The sequence below is a fragment of the Rhamphochromis sp. 'chilingali' genome (assembly GCF_963969265.1).
Source record: "Rhamphochromis sp. 'chilingali' genome assembly, chromosome: 4".
Lineage (NCBI taxonomy): Eukaryota > Metazoa > Chordata > Actinopteri > Cichliformes > Cichlidae > Rhamphochromis > Rhamphochromis sp. 'chilingali'.
In genome coordinates this window covers 14,683,474-14,701,471 of record NC_137948.1, presented here as the reverse complement: position 1 = coordinate 14,701,471, position 17,998 = coordinate 14,683,474, and the positions used below count along the sequence as shown (strand labels likewise).

General features: G+C 38.1%; 1 protein-coding gene across 1 annotated transcript; it reads right to left on the bottom strand.

Annotated features, from left to right (window-relative positions):
• Positions 1 to 814: 814 nt before the first annotated feature.
• On the bottom strand, positions 815 to 10,593 carry LOC308396001 (uncharacterized protein; the record flags this gene model as incomplete). The annotated part of the gene is made up of 4 exons (XM_080881061.1): positions 10,434 to 10,593; positions 8,972 to 9,173; positions 7,233 to 8,879; positions 815 to 2,467 (listed from the first exon to the last, which is right to left on the bottom strand). Exons 2-4 carry the CDS (start codon positions 8,981 to 8,983, stop codon positions 815 to 817), a joined length of 3,312 nt encoding a protein of 1,103 aa, XP_080737187.1. The 5' UTR covers positions 8,984 to 9,173; positions 10,434 to 10,593.
• Between the last annotated feature and the right edge of the window lie 7,405 nt (positions 10,594 to 17,998).

The following is a 17,998-nucleotide window of genomic DNA, read 5'->3' as shown; positions in this document are numbered from 1 at the left end:
TTATAAACACTGGCAATCCGCCCTGTTTACCAGTAAATGGTTGAGAGAATATTTTGTCATACTTGCAGATCTTTTGCTTTTTGTGGATTTGTGATGCAAACACAATTTATTTATCCTTTATGAGTGAATAACATCATCACAGGCATGACCAAAAGAAAAAAACAAGGAAAAAAACATTCTCAATTGTCAACAGTCTTTTGTCATTTTAAATTTGCCTTTTTGTATTTGATTTTTCTACATTTATTTGAAATATATCAGTTCAGGAGCGAATGTTCAGAATTTAGACTTCAAATACAGGAAATTTTATTACAGCAAGTTAGCGAGAGCAATGCAAAACCAAAAGCAAATAGTAAAAATCACAAAACCGTAATCAGCCTACTTCAGCTATACTGAGCTAGTTAACCTTCTCTGAGCTAATGCTGATTTTGTTCTTGTCTTTTGTGAGGAGAGGTTTGAGAAAGGATGAGCATGTCTGGATCCAAAGATGCACTTATCCCAGTGTTCCTAGTTGATGATAATTACTCAACAGGGAAGCAGCACATAATCCAATTTTTCATTTATATATTGATAAAACGTATTCTTCTATTTATCTTTTAATAAAGAACAAAAATGTTTTGTAATTAGAAAAAAATTTAAAGACTATTTTGCCTCAGTCAAAATCAGCATCACTCAGACTTTAAGCTCAATTTAAGATGAATATGACATAAAAACACAAAGAAATCAATCAGAATCAGAGAAGAAAAGAAGACCAAATCAATCAGTGTCACCAACGAATGTGTTCTTAACACAGACTGCTACATATAAAATCATTTTTCTACTCAATGTGATTAATGGGAGGGATGAGGAGAGGTGCAGAGTTTTTGCCATTGTCGTTATTACAGGGATTGAAGTATGGGTAGAGTTTCTCAGTGAAGGAGCAGCCAGTAAAGGAGTAGATAAGAGCTGCTGCATCTATATCATAAAAGGAAACCACACCCTCCTCGTAATCTACAAACACTCCCACCTTCTCAGGACCAGACGGACGACAGACACAGACATCATGTTCATCGAGAGCTTTGTACTCATTTCCATTTCTCAGCACTACAGTCCAGAATCCATCCTCGGGACTAAGAGTCATTATTTTCTTCCTGTCGATCGACTCTCTGGCCACTCCCAATTCCCAGTCAGTCTTTCTTTTAACTTGAGCCTCATAGTAAAATCTGCCTGAAGAGAAACTCTGCTTTCCTAAAACACAAACACAGTAAGAAAATCTCTCCGGGTTGTCAGGAAGATTGTGCTTTTCATCTCCATGATTCACTTGTTTTCCATCATCAGACAAGATGAGCTCAGGATGTGCTGTATCAGCATCAAGACTCACATCCACAGCATACTGCTGGACCCTCCTCAGCTCAGCCTCAAACAGCTTCTTCATTTCTATCCTCAGTGTCTCCTCCAGCTGAGCCACAGCTCTCATCACAGTCCCCTCATACGTTGGTGGAAGGACGATGACCTCAGTCCAGTCCTTGGTAGGTGGAACAGCTTTCAGAGATGAGAAGCTTTGAATAAAGTGGAGGTGGTCTTCAGAGCATATTAGATTCTTCACCTCAGAGCTCCTCTTCTTCAGCTCTGAGATTTCCTGTTCCAGCTCTTTGATGAGACCTTCAGCCTGTTTCTCTGTTGTTTCCTGTTTGTCTTCTATCTCCTTTATGACCTTCTTCAGGCCTTTCTCAATAAACTCCTTCAGAACAGTGAAGATCTGAACACCTTCTGTTTTCTGTTTGTCTGCAGCATCTTTACTCATCTTCACTGACTCATTGATCTCCTGAATCTTCTGTCGTCTCTTCTCGATCATTTGCTGAATTTCATCATCCATTTTCCTCAGCTCTGTCTTCTTTTCTTCAGATTCTTCTCTCAGAGGTACAAACTCATGAGTCTTGTGGTCTAAAACAGAGCAGAGCGTGCAGACACTTGTCTGATCGGTCTTACAGAACAGCTCCAGATGTTTATCGTGCTTCATACACATCCTGCCTTCCAGGTTCTCCACAGGCTCAATCAGCTGATGTCTTTTCAGACCTTTGACTGTCAGATGAGGTTCTAGGTGAGTCTCACAGTAGGAGGTCAGACACACCAGGCAGGACTTCAGGGCCCTCAGTCTGGTTCCAGTGCAGATGTCACAGGGAACTTCTCCTGGTTTGGCAGCTTGTTGCTCTGCGCTGCTCCTCTTGGCTTTCTGTTGAGTTTCATCTCTGAACTGAGCAACCACCTCAGAGAACAAAGTGTTAACCTTCAACAGAGGTCTACAGTAGAAAGCCTCTTTGCACATGGGGCACTGACAAGGAGCATTTCTATCCCAGTGCTGAGTGATACACTTCTTACAGAAGTTGTGTCCACATGGTGTGGTGACTGGATCAGCGAACACATCCAGACAGACGGAGCACAGAAACTGATCTTCAGATCGCAGATTACTGGCAGCAAACATATCTGCACTCTGGGAACAAAAGTCAAAGCATGATGAGTTAAAGTCTAACGATTTTCTGTGAGTGGTTTAGAACTGTCGAAGTGGGATCATGACAGCAATTTCAGATGAGGCAAAGAACTTGAAAAAATCTTCAAGGTATAACTATCTTATGTTGCATGGAGTCCAAAAATCACAGAATCACATCAAATAATTTAAGAGTAGAGTAATCCACTGAGAGACATCACCTGCACACTCACTTTATGTTTCTACATGTAGAGCTTACTCACTAAGTGCTGCCGTTCACTACAATCTCCTGACTGGAGGACTCACCCCGAGCTAGTTTTAGGATTTTTAGAACTGTGTTATATCAATCAGGTCTAAGAAGTTAATCCCAGGACTTTATGTTTGTTTACAAGTTTAAATAAATTTCTCATGTTATCCTGCACTGTTTCAGATGAGAGTGTGACTATGTTTGGTTTCATAACCACTTCTTTAATTCTAGTCATAGTTTAGTCCATGGAAAATCATTCATCATCTCTCTTCAGCCGTTTTTTCCGGTAAAATATCTTTAATATATTTATAAAGCCATGCATATTCTTTTTTTTACTTCACACTTCCTGGTTCTTAAGTAAGTGGGGGTGAATTGGAATTTGGCACTCTTAAAGTTTCAAGATTTTTGCAGCAACTTTTAACACTCATAACTTCATATGGATACAGGAGGAGACTGAAGCATGCCGTTTTCAGCTTTAAAAAAATTACATTCAATTGAATTCTACACTGGTGTCATGATTTTTCTGTAGCATACTTTGAGGATCAGCATCGTGGGATATCAGGATATTAATAAATTGCACCAGTTTAATGTTGGTGACGTAGAGAAACAGAAACAAGTATCGGTACCCTGTACTTTCTATGTGTTTTCTGATCATTCACTGGAGGAAACTTAAAAAAGGCAATTCTGGCTACATTTTGAAGGCTTATGTCACCATGTGGTATAGGTGGTTGCTCAGTGTTTAAGGACAACACTTTCTCAGCATCTTTTCAACAGCAAATGTTGTAAAATCCAAAATATGTGATATAATTCCAAAAAATAAAAATCAGGTCTGCTTGTCAAATGCAAACAAAACACTATGCATCATGTGTAAGCTGACAGAAAAAAAGTATCACTTTAAGAGAAAAATTAGCTGATTTTGAATTTGAATTCAACAACATTTCTGAGACTTAAAAAAAGAAGGAGAAACATTCATGAGAGTTAAGTTTAATTTAATATAGATAATTAAAACAAACCACTGTAAAAAATGTACTCTTAAAATTTTAGCACTTACAGTATAAGTGAAGTTTTGAGTTAGTGTGGCTCGTTCTGTACTCACCAGTATTTGAGTCACTTGCTTAGAAACAAAAGATGAACACTGTTTGATTTTGAGACACAAATCCAGAGCTTTCGGCTGTAGTACTGCTATTACTGCTATTACTCACACTAACATTAAGTTTCATTTCAAGAATTTGACGTTTAATTTCCTATTATTTCTCCAACTCTTCCTGCAGGTGTTTGTTAAGGTTTTGGTTCCTCTTTCAGGTCCACAGATGATTATAAAGTGCTAGAAAAATGAAGGTAACACTCGATCACAGACTCAGTTAAATTCATAATCTTTCAGTCCTATTGAGGAGATACTAAGGCTGTTACACAAGAAGAGATGGGCAAGGATGAGTGTATAAACCCAGCAGTACCAAACTGTCAGAAACAGACTCTGTGAGGGTGGCATGAGGGACTGACGTCCTTTAGTGGGTCCTGTGCAGAGCCGTGCAGCTTGATTGACATTTACTTGTGAACACTAGAACCAGCAGGTTGTCCAATGGTGTGCCGGTTGTCTTCACAGATGAAAGGAGGGTCACACTGAGGACATGCAACAGAAAGTCTGGACCTTCAACGTCTTCCACCATGACCAGTTTGACAGTATGCTGAGTAGGCAGTTCACTGGTGATCAAAGCACTGATGAGAGAGGATGCTGCAATTTGCATCAATGGAAAATAAATTTGACAGTCGTCTGCATAATAATGGAAGCAAATATTATTTTTCTGTAAAATTATTCCAAGTAGTAACAGGTACAAATAGAAAAGGACAGTTCCAAGAATAGAGCCTTGTGTAATCCCGCCAGAGGAGGGCAGCAGAGGTGTAGGTAAAGGTTCTATCAGAAAGGTGGGTCCTAAACCATTGGAGAGCTGAGCCAGTGATGCCCACCCACTGCTCCACCCTGGACACGCGGATCTCAAGGAACACAGCGTTAAAAGGCAGCTGTTCAGTCCAAAAGCACAAGTAGCACACAGTCACCAGAAGCTATTGCTAAAAAATATAACATTAAAAAAGCCTTAATAAAACATACTGATTGCTTTGGTGAGCTTTTAGTCCTGGCTGGAACACTTCCAGAATTGCACATTCACCCAGGAAGGACTTCAGTTGGGTAAAGGCAATTTTTTGTAGGAGTTTAGAAAAGAAAGGTAGCCTGGAGACAGCCCCTGAAACAAAACAGAATGGTCAAGGCCTGTTTTTTTTCAGCGAGAATTGCCCAAAAATATTTTTACAAAAGGTCAATGTACTGTTAATAATGGCAAGAATAAAAGGACCAAGGGTAGGAAAAACCTTCTTAAGGAGTTGAGGAGGAATAACATCAAAGGGGAATCCTGATGGGTTTATACTGGAAATGAACTGTTCTGATAAGGAGAGACAGGCTCAAAGTGGTCAACAAAAGCCAAACAGGGTGTTGAGATGGATGGATCATATGAAGGCCCTAGTGCTTACAACTTTCTCCAAAAAAGTGAAGACATTTGTCACAAACTGAATTGGAAGTTTCCAGTCCTTCATCCCTCCACATGAACAGTTTCATGAACAATAAGAACAGAATTTTTAACTTTGATTGTTTACAGTTTAAGTTAATGCTACTTGAGTTATTCTGACATGTCAGTGTGAAATGAAAGGTGTAAAAGTCCAGCAGCAAATTTGATTGGTGCATTTTCTTTTCGTAAACACCACAGTGCCTAACTTTTCCTCCCTTTGTGTTTAACCCTCCGTTGCAGACATTTTCATTGCTACATATCTAAAATTGACTCAACATTATCTAATAGTTCCTTTTCAGTAGATTTAATGATATTATTGATTATTAGGTCGAAAGGGAGAAACACTTTTGTTTTGTACTGTGTTTCATGTAGTGTGTTACCACAATACTTTTTATAGTATTAGCTTTTATATGCTCAACCTGATGAGATCACTCTTACTAGATTAGATTAGATTAGATTAGATAGAACTTTATTAATCCCTCGGGTGGGTTCCTCTGGGAAATTCGATTTCCAAAAAAAGCACAGCACCGACAGAAGTTACAGAGTTACAGAATATTATATATATATATATATATATACATACATATATATATATATATATATACACACACACACACACATATATATATATATATATATATATATATATATATATATATATATATATATATATAAATACAGAGACAATATAAATAAAATATACGAAGGGGATAAATAGAATAAATAGGAATAAAAATAAAAATATAAGTGAATTGCACATTTCAAGTATTGAGTCTATTGCACCGTTGACTATTTACAAAAGTATTGCACAAAAGGTATTGCACAGTGAGGTGAAGAGGCACTACAGCTTAGTTGTTCCCCCCTCCTTTGTCCTCCTGTTTCCCCTCCCTCTCCCCTCCAGGGAGGAGTTAAACAGTCTGATGGCGTGTGGGACAAAGGAGTTTTTAAGTCTGTTAGTTCTTGTCTTTGGGAGAAGCAACCTGTCACTGAACAGACTCTTCTGGTTGTTAATGGCCGTGTGCAGAGGATGCCTGGCATTGTCCATAATGTCCATCAGTTTCTTTAATGTCCTTTAATGTACTAACACCGCCAATGAACACCTACTGTAAAGTTACAGCAGTGCAAACTACATTAACAGTGGAATTTGCAAGCATTCATTTCTTGATGCAGAAAATGTTGAAATTGTTCTTATGGGTCATTTCATGAGAGGTCATCAAATACTTCCATCTCGACCATCATAGATTCCCCTGAATAAAATAGGGGAAATATATTATTCCTAATAGATATTACACAAAGGTTCAGGTCACCTGTGTCATGATTTTTCTTAAAAACAGTATTTCAAGGGACATAAGAAAAGTCACGTGTTATAATAATGATTTTTATAATACATGTGATATATAGAGTATAAGATTTTATATAATATACAATACATTTTTTGATGCATCAATGCTGCTATTTATCTGAGTGCAAAGAAAGTAACAACCATTGACTGTTGTCTCTGACTGGGGTTTAAGGTTTATCCTGTTAATGTAAAGAAAGTCTGTTTATCATTATTAAATCTTTTATTTAAATAGATCATTTCATTGAGATCAAGCCCTCTTTTTCAAGAGAGACCTGTGTACAAAACATATATATAAAAAATATACAGACAGGCACATGATGATTGAGAAAACATGTCCTATGGTGGAGACAGCATTGAAACACATCATTATTGAAGACATAATTACAGATTGGCTGATTGGCTACAAGGACATTTCCAAAATGTTTTTGCTCCATTGGTTTAAACGACACTAGACTAGACATCCTGTTTTCCCTCTTAAAGGGAGAAAAATGTAATTGTGGGGGAGTGTGAAATTATGAAAATTCAGTATTGAGAAACATGTTGTCAAAGAGAACAATAAAACAGCATTACAATCTTTTCACAGACCACTTTCAAATAAAATGTAATAACCTTTCTTGTCTAGTTAATGCGATTGATAGGAGTGATCACAAGAGGTGCAGAGTTTTTACCATTATCATTATTACAGGGATTGAAACATGGGTAAAGTTTCTCAGTGAAGGAGCAGCCAGTAAAGGAGTAGATAAAAGCTGCTGCATACACATCATAAAAGGAGACCAAACGCTCCTCATAATCCACAAACACTCCCACTTTATCAGGAGCAGACTGAAAAGAGAGAACGGCTGCTGGGCCAGTACATGCTGTGTACTCGTTGTTGTTCCTCAGCCATAGAGCCCAGAAACCATCCTGAGGCTTTACTGAGTTTCCTCCCTTCCTGTTCACTGACTCTCTGGCGACTCCTAAAATCCAGTCAGTCTTTCCTTTAACCTGAACCTCAAAGTAAAATCTGCCTGAAGAGAAACCCTGCTTTCCTAAAACATTTGCAAAAACTGTGAATCTCTTTGGATTGTCTGATAGACTCTGATTCACATTACCAAAATGCACTTGTTTCCCATCATCAGACAAGATGAGCTCAGGATGTGCTGTATCAGGATCAAGACTCACATCCACAGCATACTGCTGGAGCCTCCTCAGCTCAGCCTTAGCAAGCAGCTTCTTAAAATGTTTTTTGAGTGTCTCCTCCAGCTGAGCCACAGCTCTCATCACAGTCCCCTCATACGTTGGTGGAAGAACGATGACCTCTGTCCAGTCCTTGGTAGGTGGAACAGCTTTCAGAGATGAAAAGTTTTGAACAAAGTGGAGGTGGTCTTCAGAGCGTGAGGCCTGCTTCAGCTCAGAGCTCCTCTTCTTCAACTCGGAGATTTCCTGTTCCAGCTCTTTGATGAGATCTTCAGCCTGTTTCTCTGTTGTTTCCTGTTTGTCTTCTATCTCCTTTATGACCTTCTTCAGGTCTTTCTCAATAAACTCCTTCAGAACAGTGAAGATCTGAACACCTTCTGTTTTCTGTTTGTCTGCAGCATCTTTACTCATCTTCACTGACTCATTGATCTCCTGAATCTTCTGTCGTCTCTTCTCGATCATTTGCTGAATTTCATCATCCATTTTCCTCAGCTCTGTCTTCTTTTCTTCAGATTCTTCTCTCAGAGGTACAAACTCATGAGTCTTGTGGTCTAAAACAGAGCAGAGCGTGCAGACACTTGTCTGATCGGTCTTACAGAACAGCTCCAGATGTTTATCGTGCTTCATACACATCCTGCCTTCCAGGTTCTCCACAGGCTCAATCAGCTGATGTCTTTTCAGACCTTTGACTGTCAGATGAGGTTCTAGGTGAGTCTCACAGTAGGAGGTCAGACACACCAGGCAGGACTTCAGGGCCCTCAGTCTGGTTCCAGTGCAGTAGTCACAGGGAACTTCTCCTGGTTTGGCAGCTTGTTGCTCTGAGCTGCTGCTTGCATTCTGTTGAGCTTCATCTCTGAACTGAGCAACCACCTCAGAGAACAAAGTGTTTATTTCCAGTTGAGGTCGTCTCTTGAACAGTTTGTTACATAGGGGACACTTGCACCTAACATTAATGTCCCAGTTCCGGGTGATGCAGTTTTTGCAGAAGTTATGTCCACATGGTGTGGTGACTGGATCAGTGAACACATCCAGGCAGATGGAGCACAGAAACTGATCTTCAGGTTGCAGATTACTAGCAGCAAACATGTCTGCAGTCTACAAAACAAAAGTAAACATTTTAGGGAAAAAATTTTTTTTTTTTACAGATGTCTGATTCAACGGGTTTAAGAAAAATATTTGGGAATTACCTTGTCTCTCATTTGCAGAAGCTCACAGGTAATGGGACAATTAGGTAAGCTGTTTCATAGCCAGATGAGGTCTGTTCCATCATGATTTCATGAAAAATGAAATTGCTTCATACTGTTGATTCTTTTTTATAGCTTTTCATTTTTCACTTTAGAATATGAGGCCCAAAGAGATGTCAGTGCAACTGAGGGATCCATGATTAAGCTGAACAAAACAAACAAAAACAAACAAACAAATTAAATCAAAGTAGTAGAAAAAACTTCAGGAGTAGGCAAATCAAAAATCTGGTACTTTCACTGAGCAGCTCAGCAACACCAAAAGGCCCGAAAGACTTCAAGATAACTAAAGTGTACGATGATGGAATTATTTCTTTTGTTTAAAAGAAAAAACAACTTCACATCCAACCAAATCAAGAATATCATAGATGAGGTATCACTGTTAAAAAAAGAGATGCTTTTATGAATGTAAACACAGAGGATTTACAAAACTGCACAAATTGCACACACATAATTATGCAAAAAACATTAAAAAAGTAAGTTTTAATGTCTAGGCCTAGACCAAATCTAGACCAAAACACTAAATTTTGCTCTACAAGGGGTGGAGGGGTGAGGGGAGGGGTGGGGTGGGGGAGGGTATGCCCCCCACACCCCCGTTGCCGAGCTTAAAAACTGGCATCTTTTGCACGTACAAGCACGTGCACATGCACTCTCGTGCACGCGCGTTCACTCATCCGAAAAGGGGCACTTCCGGGCCATGCGGTCCCACTGCGCACGCTCTGTCTTCTCCTAGCGGGATGTGTTTTAATAAGGTTCATCAGCCGCTGTTGGCATTTTGGCTTTTCATGGTAAATTTATACAAACAGGAATTACTTTGTCTTTTTACACTGACACTATAGAAAGGCTTTTGTTGTCAGACAATCGAGCTGAAACGGCAGCGTGTTTTATAAGCAGATTTTCGACGGTTAGTTAAACGACTACCTGTGTATGTATATATATATATATATATATATATATATATATATATATATATATATATGTGTGTATGTGTGTGTGTGTGTGTGTGTGTGTGTGTGTGTAGACTTTTGTGGGATGATCATTCCATCTCACAGCAGCACTCCGTTTTTACAACGAATTCGAAACAAATTCGAAGCGGACCTTTAGTTTTGCTTTTGTTTTGTTTGTTTGTTTGTTTTTCGGGAATATTCCACATTTAACTTTGATGATATTACCTCCCATTTTGCTCAACACAGCCTGCGACAGACTGGTGACCTGTCCAGGGTTTACTCTATGATAGCTCGGATAGGCTCCAGCCCCCCGGCGACCCCGACAAGCATTAATAGAAGAGAATGGATGGACCTTTCTTAACATCAGTCTCCAGTTGAACTAATCTGACATTTCACGTGAAGTAACATTAAGAGAGAAACAGTGCCTGTTAAACACAGCAAATCTGATCAGCTGCACTCACCTGCATTCCAGTTTGTTGTTGAGAGAAAAAAAATTTCCTCTTAATCTTCTTTAGATACGGAGATTGACCTGTCTGCAGCTCTAATTTTACTTTGACTAACTTCCACTTTCATTTCAGTAATTTGATGTTGAATCCTTATTGCTCCGCCTCTTCGGCTTTGTCTTCTTCTTCCGGCTTCAGGCGGGTTTGACACGTGGAGGGCGTTTTGCTGCCCTCCTCAGGTGCTACGAAGTATTTCGAAGCATGTGAGGAGAAATCCTATAGTCCATAGTCTATAGAATTGTCTAGTACGTCGCAAAAAGTTGAATAAAGAAGTTATGGTTTCCAATTAGTCCAAGCTGAGTATTATGTCGCTTACAGTTTTCTCATAGCTCAATTCTAGCAGAAAAGTTATTCTCACCACTCTTAAAGCAGATCTTTAAACAGTAGCATAACAAAACACTGAGACATCTGTGTGAAAGACACTACAACAATCAAAACCTTTTTCACAATTGTGAAAACATGAATAGTCATGCAATCACTTCAACGCTGTAATTAATGAATAAAAACATTTCACCGCCTTTTAAAGACTGAGCATTCAAAATGTTTAGTTTTTTTTCCCTCAAAACCATTTGCATCAGAAAGCAGACAAAGCACCAACTACTGTGTAGTCCACCAACTTCACACTACATACATTCAGCAACCAGTTGATCAGGTACGCCTGCTCCAGTGGCATGGTTTTTGATGTCACTTAAGCTGGTGTGAGTATTTTAGAAACTGATGATGTCCTGGGATTTTCCTGCACGACCATCTCTACGGTTTACAGGGAATGGTCTGAGAAAATATCCAGTGAGGAAGAAAATTTGTAAATGCTGCCCGTGCTTCTGTGAACTATGAAGCAGATTATTTGTTTTTTTGGTTTTTGTTGTTGTTGTTTTTGTATCAAATCTATTGTCTTTTGTTGTTGTTGTTGTTGTTTTTGTATCAAAAGCTAAATTATTGTTGAATAGTTTAAACTTTTTACTTAAGCTAATTGTTTAAAATGCAGCATTTTCTGCAGCAAGCATTGATTTTATCACTTACTATAGCAGATTTACAGAATAACTAGAGGTTATGGTCTGAATAAAGAAGAGATATAGCATTTGAACTACTGACTGTCAAAGTATAACCTGACATTCTAAAGAGACCAAAGCCAACAATGAATCAGTTATATTAATATGTTGTTGGATTGGTCTTCTGCTATTTCTACTCAGTAAATTTAAATTGGCTTAAATTAGATTAAGGGCTGCAGTGAGTGTAGTCAGCCCATTCAAAAGCAAAGACGAATGCAGGCGTAACCCCAGCAAAGTCTTTACAGAGGGCCATGAGTGCCAAAATGAATCAAACAAATACATTATTAAATAATTTATGAAATGTGTCAATAATGATTACAATTTTAATGGCATCCTAGCCCCTGCACTGTCAGGATTTATTACATGCCATGTGAGCACAAGCAGTATAATGTTTTCATCTTACCAGACCTCAGTTTCCTGTTAAATAGAGAATCACATGTATCAGTTTCACACAGTTCAGTACAACAGTCTGCAACTTCAGAGACACTCTTAGATCTTTTCTTCAGAAACCCAAGACACAGCTGAAACCAGCAACGCATCTGAAAATCATGGAAATGCGCTACAGGAATCCAGAAGAAATACCAGGTAATCACAGAGTGTTGAAAAAGGGGCAAAGGTCAGAAAGCCTAAAGAGGACCAAACCCTTAAGTTTAATAACATTTATTCTTTATTATGTTTTTTATTAAGTTTATGCTGTTACAGTATTGTAATATTTTTAATTTAAACCTCACAAACTAACCCATACTATAATAAAAAAAAAAAAAAGAAATCATGTAAAACAGCTACATGCAGGTGTTTCAGTTGACAAAATTACAAATGTTTTTTTTTAATTTACTTTTGTGAATCTAGTTTTAGGTTTTAGTTTATTTTAGTTAGCATAATAATCTTCATTTGTGGTCACGGCTTAAAAAGAAAAACGCAAATTTTAAAAAGCAGTCACTGCAGGCAATATTACAAGAAAGATACAATGAGAAATTCCCCATTTAGTATCATTATTCAGTATTTTTAGTCAAAATCAGTCTGTGAAATAGGTATAAACCCTTTATAACTGCATACATTTTAAATTCTCAGGACAGAAAAGCCAGTACATAACATCGACCTTTCAACTTTGAAGATGTATTTCCCAAACAGCTCATATATGAGCATACTAAGTAAAGCCATGCAAAACCTTTTTACCTTCATACTATAAAATGTGCCCAAATTATAGCTCTTGAAAGTACGGGTGGGTAGGTTGAAATTTAGTGGTTTTAATTTTTCTGTCATTTTTGAGCCCCCCAAACTTCTTAAGTATAGGAAATAGACAAATTCCATTTTTCTAAAATGGAAACAAATTTAAACTCTGTTAAAAAATGTAACCAAATAAATTTTGGCCAGCTTTGCTACAATACTTGCTACAATTAGCTCAAATTTCAGTTCATTAAGTAAGACCAATAACTCGATTATAAAAAAAATTCTCACCTTCCAAGGAGACAAACTAAAAATGCCTTCTCATTTTATTTTACATTACTGTATTTAGTTGTATTTAACTATTTCAATCTTTTTGCATTTAAGAAAATGTTTTCTTTTAAATTTTTTATTCTAACATGTAAATACAATGAAAGGGTTTAGTAGGGGCCCAGCAACCCTGGCAAGGATATGCGGAAAAGAATGGATGGATGGGTTTAGTGGGGGTTTTTTGTATGTACTGATCATTAATGAGGTAAAATGTATTACTTACCCAGTTCCCTAATTAATACATAGTCGATAGCTGCAGCCCTAAATTAAGTTGAACATCTGTCATGTTGCTCTTAGCTGATTTTTTTACTGCACAACAAACTTCTTAAAGTATGTTTAAAAAGAAAAATGACACTCTCGGAGTGGTTCGTGTTAAATGTGCTAATTATTTTTTTTGTTGTGACAGTAAATGTCTGCCGTACCAAATTGCTTTGACAAAGATAAACGCTGTTGTGTATTGAAGACAATCATCCTCTTCAGGCGCTGATTGAAAAACAGATGTTTTTTTTTCTACTTTGTAAATTAAAAGAGCAGTTGCTAGTGTCACCGTTGTTATTAGTCACCAAATATGAGGTTGTTAATGTCTTATGTTTGCACACATGTTGAAAAATACTGACTTCTAGCCCCAGGTACTACATTTGTGAAGAAAAGTTCCTGCAGAGCTGCTGTGATTCTTCTGGGTGTGCTGTGTCTTCTTCTCCTCACTGGACTCATAATTCTGGCTTTTCCTTGTGAGTACAGCAGCTAGATAGCATGCTGATGATGTCCTAAATGGGTGTTCATTAATAGAGCTTGTTCATTTAATGTTCACATGCCCAACACAGTCAACCAAGACAAATCTGAGTGGGAAGAGGAGGTGGGCAGACAGAGAGCATTACAGATCAGTTACAACAACTTGAAAACAGAACAAGACCAGTTACAGAAAAACTACGACAGTGTGGTTCAAGACAGAGTCCAGCTCCAGAAAAAAGTTGAAGCCTTGACCAAAGAAAAAGATGATCTTCAGAAAAAGTTTCAAGGTAATTATTCCTCTGTCAGTGCGCCCCAGGGCAGCTGTGGCTACAATGTAGCTTGCCATCACCAGTGTGTGAATGGGTGAATGACTGAATGTAGTGTGAAGCGCTTTGGGGTCCTTAGGGACTAGAAAAGCGCTATACAAATGCAGGCCATTTACCATTTTATTTCATTCAAAGAAAATATGTTCTTGGGTCTAGCCTTTATTCTGATGATTCAATAATAAACCAATAGTTTATAAACTGCAACAAACAAAACGTGGTAGATTTAGCACAGACCCTGCCTACAAGACATCATAAATAAATATCATAGTTAAATGTGATTGCAAAATGTTTTAAATTCACATTTTTCAGTTTGTTTCTTTGTTTGTTTTTACTAATTTCTTGGCATCATAAGGAGCATGGCTGCACTGTTAGACAATAACAGTTGATACATGAAGTATTTCAGAGCTCTGAGATAAAATTTCCCAAAGGATTCATACAATAACTTAATGCCACTGGACTTAGAAAATAAACAATCTTTTGATGCTGTTCAGGTGAATTCCTGACTCAAACTGAACTCACTCAGTTTGCCTTCACTCTTTTTCAATTATGTACTTGAAGTTGCAAATAATAATAAAAAAAGACAACCAAATACAGAGATGACTGTACCACCAACATTGTGGCTTACGCTTAGGGCTTCTTGTGTAAGAAATGAAAGCAGCATTAGAGTCTTGCCACATTGATGACAGTGATAAGCAGCTTCCTTTCCATGCCTTTTTTTTTACCTACAGCTGCTGATGCAGATTACAGCGGAAATCACTTTATCACATTTTACACATCTTCACTAGAAGTCACCAAAGTTCAAATAGTTTCGCAGATGCCAACAGACTTAATAAACTGATCCGTAAGGCCAGCAATGTTGTGGGGATGGAGCTGGACTCCCTCAAGGTGGTGTCGGAGAGGCGGATGCTGTCCAAGATAAAGACAATGTTGGATAACACCTCCCACCCACTCCATGACATGTTGGTCAGTCACAGGAGCTCGTTCAGTGAGAGACTGAGATTACCGAAAAGCACCACTGAACGACACAGGAAATCATTCCTGCCTGTGGCCATCTCCCTGTACAACGCATCCACTTAACACACTGTTTGCTGCTACAACTACACATGTTTCTTTTCCAAATATTTATTTATAAGTGACTTATGTATGTATGTATGTATATATATGTATATATTGTACTATTCTTAGTTAGCGTATTGTCTGTCTTGTCTTAATGTTGGTTTAAAATGGAGCACTGTAACAAAAAATAATTTCCCCCAGGGATCAATAAAGTATTCTGATTCTGATTCTGATTCTATATAATCTTATATCTTTCTCATCTTCTCAGCCCTGAGAGTTACTATTAACTTTGTGCACAATTGGAGTAATTAAGTGCACATTGTTAATGAACACGAAAACAAATCTAAAAATCAAAGTGCTGAGAACACTGACTTGAACTATGTCTTAGGAAACACATTCTGACAAATTGTGCAACTATGACAGAAAGTTTTTTTCACCACCAAAGTGTTTTGAATTTGTGTCACTAACTCCAAAGCAATGGCTGTGAAAAAGCTCATCATTAGGGTTAAGTGAAAGCTACCTCGTACAATGTAACCCCAAATTGTTAACATTCTTCTTCTATTTTTTTTATATTAGATTTTCAGCATAAATGGGTGTATGTTAGCGGTAGTTTCTATTACATGTCTTCAGAGGAGAAATCCTGGCAAGAGAGCAGACAAGACTGTCTTCAAAAAGGTGCAGACCTGGTGATTATCAACAGCCAAGAGGAACAGGTGGGAGTGCATTAAAAATATTTAAATGAAAATTAAAATGAAATCAAAGTTCAGTTAAGTGGAGGCTATATAGATACATCAGTTTAAACTCAGTATCCTTACAGTTGGTTTCTCTCTTTTTTAAAAAGAACTTTGTGAATCAGTTAAACAAGTATTTGTGGATTGGACTGACTGACTCGGAGACAGACGGGACATGGAAATGGGTGGATGGGACTCGAATGACCACAAGGTTTAAATACAAATAAAATCCATTCTTTAGTTTGCATATATTTAAGTAAAAAGATACTGTTCATGCTGTCTCATTAGTATCTAAGTTACAGTTACTGAAAAGAAAAAACTGATCAGATTGTTGAGTTTAACTCTCATAATTTTATCTTTATTTTCAGCTACTGGAATAGCGGTGAGCCTAATGGACTCAAAAATGAAAACTGTGGGCAAATAAAAAATTACAACTCAAAAAACAGCTGGAATGATGAAAAATGCTCTATTTTACACTCCTGGGTGTGTGAGAAGAAAGCTTCCCCATAACTTCACATCAAGTCCATCAAATAATGCATAAAACAGAGCCACAAGATGCATTCGTGAAATGAAGCTGGACAGAAAACTGTGGAAATTTACAAAGAAACAAGTACACACAGAGGCTTTTTGCTTTGCTTTCAAAATCAAGAACTCTTTTGTCGCTATGAACCTTCTCAGTGATGGAGATCTGCTCTGGTTATAACATTGTTAGCTGTATTTGATTAAAACCAATCCCCCGCTTAAAAATACTCATCCTATAGAAAAAGACTCTCTAACCATAAGTTTTCTATCTGTATGTATATTTTATTCTTTTTACTTAGTGTGGCTCTCATTTACTATCTATCTTTTTGTTGTATTTGAACTACAATGCAGTGGTAGAAATTAAAAGTACTTGTGCATGTATTATTTCGCTAGTGCTTTTCATGTGTATGCCTTGCCTGTCATGGTCCTGGGCCATGTTGGCCCAGTGTTCTTAGTTTTCTTGTATGTTTGTATTTTGTTCCTTATTTAGGCCATGTTTTCTGAGTTGCCCTGTTGTGTTGTTCCCTAAGTGTTTTCCCTTCATGGCTTTTACCCCCTGTGTGCCCCTCTGTGTATCTGTGAGCCCTCGTCTCTCCTTATGTTTTATTCCATGTTTCCCCTGCCCATTATGTCCAAGTTCTCCCCGTGCTCTCTCTCCCCCCCCTGTGTGCCCTGTGTATTTATGAGCCCTCGTCTCCCTTTGTGGTTGTTTCATGTTTCCCCAGCCCGTTATGTCTGTGTTTTCCCCGTGCTCTCTCTCCTCCTGTCTGAACCTCTGTGCACTTCCTGTTTACTTTGTGACTCTCACGCCCGTACATGTCATGTTCAGTTCACCCCGCCCTGTCTCGTTATGATTATCAGTGTCACCTGTGTTCCCCGTGTGTTCCCACTTTCCTCGTTAACCCTCTGTGTATTTCTGTCTGCGTCTCCCTCTGTTCGGCGTGACGTCGTCCCTCATGCTGTGTGTGGATCTCCCTGTGAGTTCTTAGTTTATGGTTTCCCAGTTTAGTCTAGTTTGTATGTTTGTTCTACCAGCAAATAAAGCTGTGTTTTGAGTTCACCTCCCCGAGTCTGTGAGTCCTGCATTTTGGGTCCAACTCCTGCCTGCCGCACAGCGATTCATGACATTGCCTACCTTTTTATAACCTTGTGTGTTTGTGGCATCTCAGAAGCAAGGAGGGAAATAGTGAACACAAACAGATTGTACTGATATGACTGAACTACACTTGTTGACTGAATATCAGAGGGGTGCATAACCTAAAAGTGGCAGAATTATTTAATTTCTGTTAAGTTTTAGGCTTGCAAGAATTAATTGGTTGCTAGCAATAATGAAACAGCAGCTATGGGAACAAGTTTAATATTATATTTGGAATGGGCAATATGACATATGCATGATATTCAATAAATATTGGATCTGTTATTTCTTAAAGAAAGATCTTTACATCCTTTTATGTCTGTCTGCATAAATATTGCTATTTTAACATACTTTTTTCAGGTTTTGCAGAAATACTAACCAGATAGCCACAAACACAGTCCCAGGAAAACAATAGATTACTTAAACATACTGGGCCATGCTTGTGGTACTCAATACTACTGTGGTTATAACTGACAGG